General features: G+C 32.0%; 1 protein-coding gene across 2 annotated transcripts in view; it reads right to left on the bottom strand.

Moving 5' to 3' along the window:
- Positions 1-4,095, bottom strand: part of LOC117177030 (lysophosphatidylcholine acyltransferase) — a 66,233-nt gene extending 62,138 nt beyond the window's left edge. For both annotated transcript variants that reach the window (XM_033367489.1, XM_033367490.1), the window contains exons 1-2: positions 3,788-4,095; positions 3,089-3,270 (exon numbers count right to left, since the gene is read on the bottom strand). In XM_033367489.1, coding sequence (XP_033223380.1) covers positions 3,089-3,211 — 123 coding nt within the window. In that variant the 5' untranslated portion in view covers positions 3,212-3,270; positions 3,788-4,095. The remainder of the gene's footprint in view (positions 1-3,088; positions 3,271-3,787) is intronic.
- Between the last annotated feature and the right edge of the window lie 1,289 nt (positions 4,096-5,384).

Genomic DNA, 5,384 nt, shown 5'->3' with positions numbered 1-5,384 from the left:
GTGTGCCACGAAAACAAATATATACCATTAAATGGCATCTTTTCCTGAGATCTCTTTACATTGAGATAAAATAACGTCACTCTCGTGAAATGTTTACTAACAAAATGTGGATTCTTTATAAGCATCCGTGTTGAAAAAAGAAAAATTCTTTCGATAAACACGAAAAATAGTATTTCAACATATTTATGGGCGATTACCAAAAAGTTGATAATTTTAGACAATCAGATTTTCGAAAATAAAAGAATTTCCAACCTTCTAAAATGCATTTTTTAAATTTAGAGATAAACCAAGCGAGCATGAAAATTACTCCAAGCATCTCATTTTATAGTATGTTAAATTTCCCCCCGAAAATTTCCCATTATTAGTTGTTATTTGGAATCAACGTAGATGAATGGATTTTTAACTATACTCTAAAATCTTTGAAAGCATAAACTTAATCATTTTAGTTCGCAATATGAATAGTTTGTAAATTACTTTCGAGTTTTATGCTAAAATTGCAATGCAACGTGACCAGGCAAAATACTTGAGGGATAGATTTTAAAGTTATTTTTAAAATCCTTAACTCTATAGTATTCAACCCTACATTTAATTTTCACCTTTATCCACTGAATATAAGCGAAACCTGTGAATCTAAAATACTTGAAAAATTTAATTAATATTTCCTAAAAATTTTTCTTTTGATATTCGTATTTTGAGTCCAGTGCATGATAATTAAAACATGTAGCGAACTGTTTTATTTATAATTTTTATGCGAAGGCGTATAAAATTCTGAACCTCTATTGAATAGTATTTTCAAAGAAGTACTTCACTGAGATGATTTTAGAAAAAGTTATTATTTAAAAAAAAGTTCAAAATGACTAGGACTTAAAATAGTAAACTTGTTGGTAATCAGTTTTATATTATTCATTATAAATATGAAATAATAATGGCATTTTTTCATAATAAAGTTGAATAGGTTTATAATTTTAATAAAAATTTGTATATTCCGCAATAAATATGCAACATTTTCTATTTCGCGTAAGTGTAAGGTAACCTTGTATTCGAAATGATTGTAGACTGTAAAGTGTCAATGTCAATGCGAAATCAAATAAGGCAAAAAATAACAATTTTTCTTATACCCTGATCGTTTTAATAATAAATAATGTCAGTAAAGTGGTTGAGTCATGATGCTAGTATTGGAGAAATGATCAATTACAGCTTAATAAATATATAGAAAAATAGGACCTTTTCATATTCAAATCGATAATAATTAATAATAATAGATGTTCCACAACATTATCGGTAGCTATAGGAAGATGTATTCCTGTAGTTTAATTTATTTTATAATAAAGAAATATGTTATACTTTGTTAACCTGTTGGACTTTATTTACGCTTGTTGATAATCGTTTACTAATTCAGGTTTTACAAGGAACTATACTTTTTGTTGCAAACGGAAACAACCTGAACAAAAGCAGTTTTTCAATACAACAAAAATAAAAAAGTTATCAGTAACAAGTTAGCTTATTTTATATTTGAAATTGTATTCAATTTAAAAAATACTCAACACTTTTTTATTTAAATATTCATAATCAAAAGGATTTTAAAAATAAAGCTGTTAAAAAATTTGATAAATGAACAATTTAAACTGAAAAATGTACGCAAATAAGCGTTTCAATTGAATTCATTTTAAATTAGAATCTTTAAAATTTGAAGAAATTAAATAATTGGAATTTTCAGGGATTGAAATATAAAAACTTTAAAATTAGTAAAGTTGAATCCGAATAAAGGAATGTGTTATAATCCCGTCTTTTTTATATTGCAATTACAAAGCGTCTGATTATATAATTAAAGTTTTTAAATGAAGTTTTCTTTCATCACTTTCCAAAATGCAAAAAAAGAAATAAAAAAAGAATCTAAAACAATGGAGTAATATTTTCTTTTTCAACGGTATCACCTGTTAATTCTTTAAATAAAACTTTTTTTAAAGAACAAATAATAATTAGTTCATCACTTTCTTTTCACTATGTAAGCCTCAATGCGAGCATTTAAGAGAGAAAGCATACATAGAATTGTTCTATGACTGACTATTTAATTTATACATCTTGTTAAATAATTTATAGTCGAATCATATTTTAGTCTTCCTAACATGAAGAAAGATGTTTTTTTATGAACAGCACCTCATTTATAGCAAGAAAGGCTTCCTTGTCGCTGCAATTTAGAGTAGAAAGTCAATGATTCGAGATCATGTTTAGGGTTAGACAACTTCTAAGTTCAAATGCTCAGACACTATAAGTATGAGCATCTTCAAGATTGCTACCACGACGTGATTTCTACCACTGTTAATCCCCAATCATATAATCATAAAAAACATGTTGAAAAAAGGACTGGTAGGAATTTCAAATTGCAAGTTGATAGAAATTCCACAGGATGTTATAAGGTATGTATGTGTAATAGCCTAACTACGAGAGTTGCTACGCACGATTATTTTTTAAAGGGATTTAATTGATTCTCCTATTGATGTTTTAACTTCTTGAAAATTCAGTAAATATTATATTACAATTATCTGGGTACTGATGTATATCCCGACATTTTTTAACCTTTTACTTTAGATAGCTTCATGTCAGCATTTTAATCTGCCCGAAGAATAAATTTCTTTGCTGCAACATAAATTTGATCTTCACCTGGATTAAAACACTGCAACAAAAATATCTCAATTTATAATTTTAAAGGTATATTTATTTCTGTTTAAGATTTTCTATTACCCACAGTTGTATCTCAATTGATACGTCATTCTTCGAATAATCGATTCTAACTTTCACCGAATATATGTTTCAACGTGGTGAAATTCCATAATTTCCTTAGGTTCCCTTCAATTATTATTTTGTACAAAATGTGTGGCTATTTTTGAATAAACTCTTAAATTAATTGTTATTTTTCAATTTGAATTACGGATTCAATTTTTTATATATTTTTAATGAACCAAATGGTATAGAGATTTTAGGTTTCCTTCCGGGCTTGAAACCTTCTTTGACGCAATTTCTCCCCTTAAAGCTTACCGCACCGGAGCGAATCGATTTCTCAGAGTTAAAAAAAAAAACAATAACTAACCTTGAGTTTGTCATAGGTCGTGTCAAGCTCCAGGCGATGCACAAAGGGGTTGAGGATGTCAACACGAAGAGAGGTTGTATCATCATCGTTTCCATGATGCATTTTTCCATTCATTTGCTCCATTTTTCTCGAGGAGTATTATGGCAGACAGCACGAAACACGACGTTGGCTTTTTTCTATTTCTGTATACATATACAGGATGTAATTACCAGTGTGGCACAAGAATTGTAATTTTATTTCCACTCTTAACTTTTCAAAATTTTAATATAATATATGCAGTATTAAAAAAATTAACTTTCCGATGATAAATACTTGAGTGAAAGTGAGTGATAATGTTTATGTGTAATTTATTGAAAAAGAGTATTAAAGTATAAGTACTATAGAATCCACTTTTCTATGCAATTTCACATTTTTATTTTGTGTTTGAAAATATATTTCATTTAGATGCATTTCACGATCTAAACATAGTCACAAAATGTCGTCAACTAATTTGCGTGAAATGCATTCTAGCATATGAGCACTTTAATCATCTATCACGAAAAATCTGATCTCAACAAAATTTACATTTTTTTAAACTGAAAAATACATTAAATTCTAATTATAATAGATTTATTATTTTGATAAAATTACTGTTTCTATTGAAGTAATTCTAGGAACAATTAAAAATTACAACTAAAGTTCTCGATATCCACAACTCACCCGGAAGTAAAACACTGGATTTGTTCACAACTTGTAACTCGCGAATTTTGTCGAAGTGTGAAAAAATATCGAAAAACCCGGTGACAAAGTGAGCACCGGAACACAGACACAGACTCAATTGCATTGGCGCATCTTCGCGCGATGAGAGCTGTCACGGAAGCATGGACACGAATGCCGGTTTGAACCGGAAACGCAAGGTGGAAAATTCTGGTGAAAGAAAAGCGACGCGAGAATCGCGAGTGGCACTCGATTCGGCGAACTGTCCTTTGACGCTTTTCCTTGGCAGTAGTAGCTGCCAGGCGGTCAGACACGAGTGAGGAGATATGGTAGGATTAAGCGCGGCCCTCGTTTCTACTCCTACCTTTCCACATCGAGCTAGCTGTGCCTCCCCACCTTTAGCGCGGAAATGGTGGAAAGCTGCGTGGTCCAGTGACGCTATAGGGGGTGGGCTGTGCCGCTTTTACTGATCGAACGTACTTGCCACGAGACAGCGTGAAAGACCTCTTCAAAACCCAGCTCCGAGGACTTTTTCTGCATTGGTAGTCTAGACTGTAAAGATGAGTTAAGGCGTTTTTTGGTGGGATTGTTGACGGGTTCAAGAGGGTTTTAAATTACGTGTTTGGGGATTGGCTGGATGAAGGTGACCTATTGAAAAAAATACTCGAAGAAATCTTCGCAGTCATCTCAGTACCTATTATCGTTAAAAAATATGAACTTTTTTCAAAATTATGAGACAAAAAGGGTTTGAAAATAGTGTGTGCATGAAATAAACGAAAGTAGACAAGAAAATGTCGATTGGTCAACAATCTCGGAAAATGAGGAAGATGGGACAAGATTCTCAAAAACGTTCAGTTTGCCATTTCGCGTAAATATGAAAAAAATAATGTAGCAGAATTTGGAAAATATGGAAGTGGAATCGTATCAAAACGAATAAGAAGTTACATTTTTATAAAATTATTTACTTAATTACTTGATTTAATATCAAATCATTACTTTGATGAGGTTAAAACTGACAAGGGTCTTTCGTGGCCTTTTTGTCGTCTTCCGATAATTGATCAATTTCTCGCAATTTCTGACATTCGAGAATTTAAAAAATTTCCCGAAATTTTGGGCAATTTTCCCAAATTTTTGTGAAAATTTGTTCTCATTTATATTCAAATCAAAAATAACCTGCACTTGTTAAACAAATATCGATTTTAACAAGTGCTTTAGTAGGCGGTTGTTACTTTTATGCATTCTACCCCGTGTAGAAATTCAAATGGGGAACTAGTCTGGTTCCCGACCATTCGACCCCACTTAAAATCGGGGGCTCGTCGGGTCATCTGACTAGCCCTCGACCAGTAGCGTCACGGTAGATTGGTTGGGGGCTAGTCAGGTGATCCGACTTATCCTAGTCAGGGCCTGATCGGGTACTAGTAGGGGTCATATGATAATACATCCGCGTGGAATATTAACAAAACTCCCCAAAATTTGTGGAACACACCCTAAAAGTTTGTCAAAATACGAGGGTAGTTCAATAAGTCCTTAGAATGACCAACAGATGGCGCGCGAATCGCTCCAAATCATCTGTTTTCAGTCAGCACCACTCCCGACTAGA

The sequence above is a fragment of the Belonocnema kinseyi genome, chromosome 7 (assembly GCF_010883055.1).
Source record: "Belonocnema kinseyi isolate 2016_QV_RU_SX_M_011 chromosome 7, B_treatae_v1, whole genome shotgun sequence".
Taxonomy (NCBI): Eukaryota; Metazoa; Arthropoda; class Insecta; order Hymenoptera; family Cynipidae; genus Belonocnema; species Belonocnema kinseyi.
This window is presented reverse-complemented; position numbering and strand designations above follow the sequence as displayed.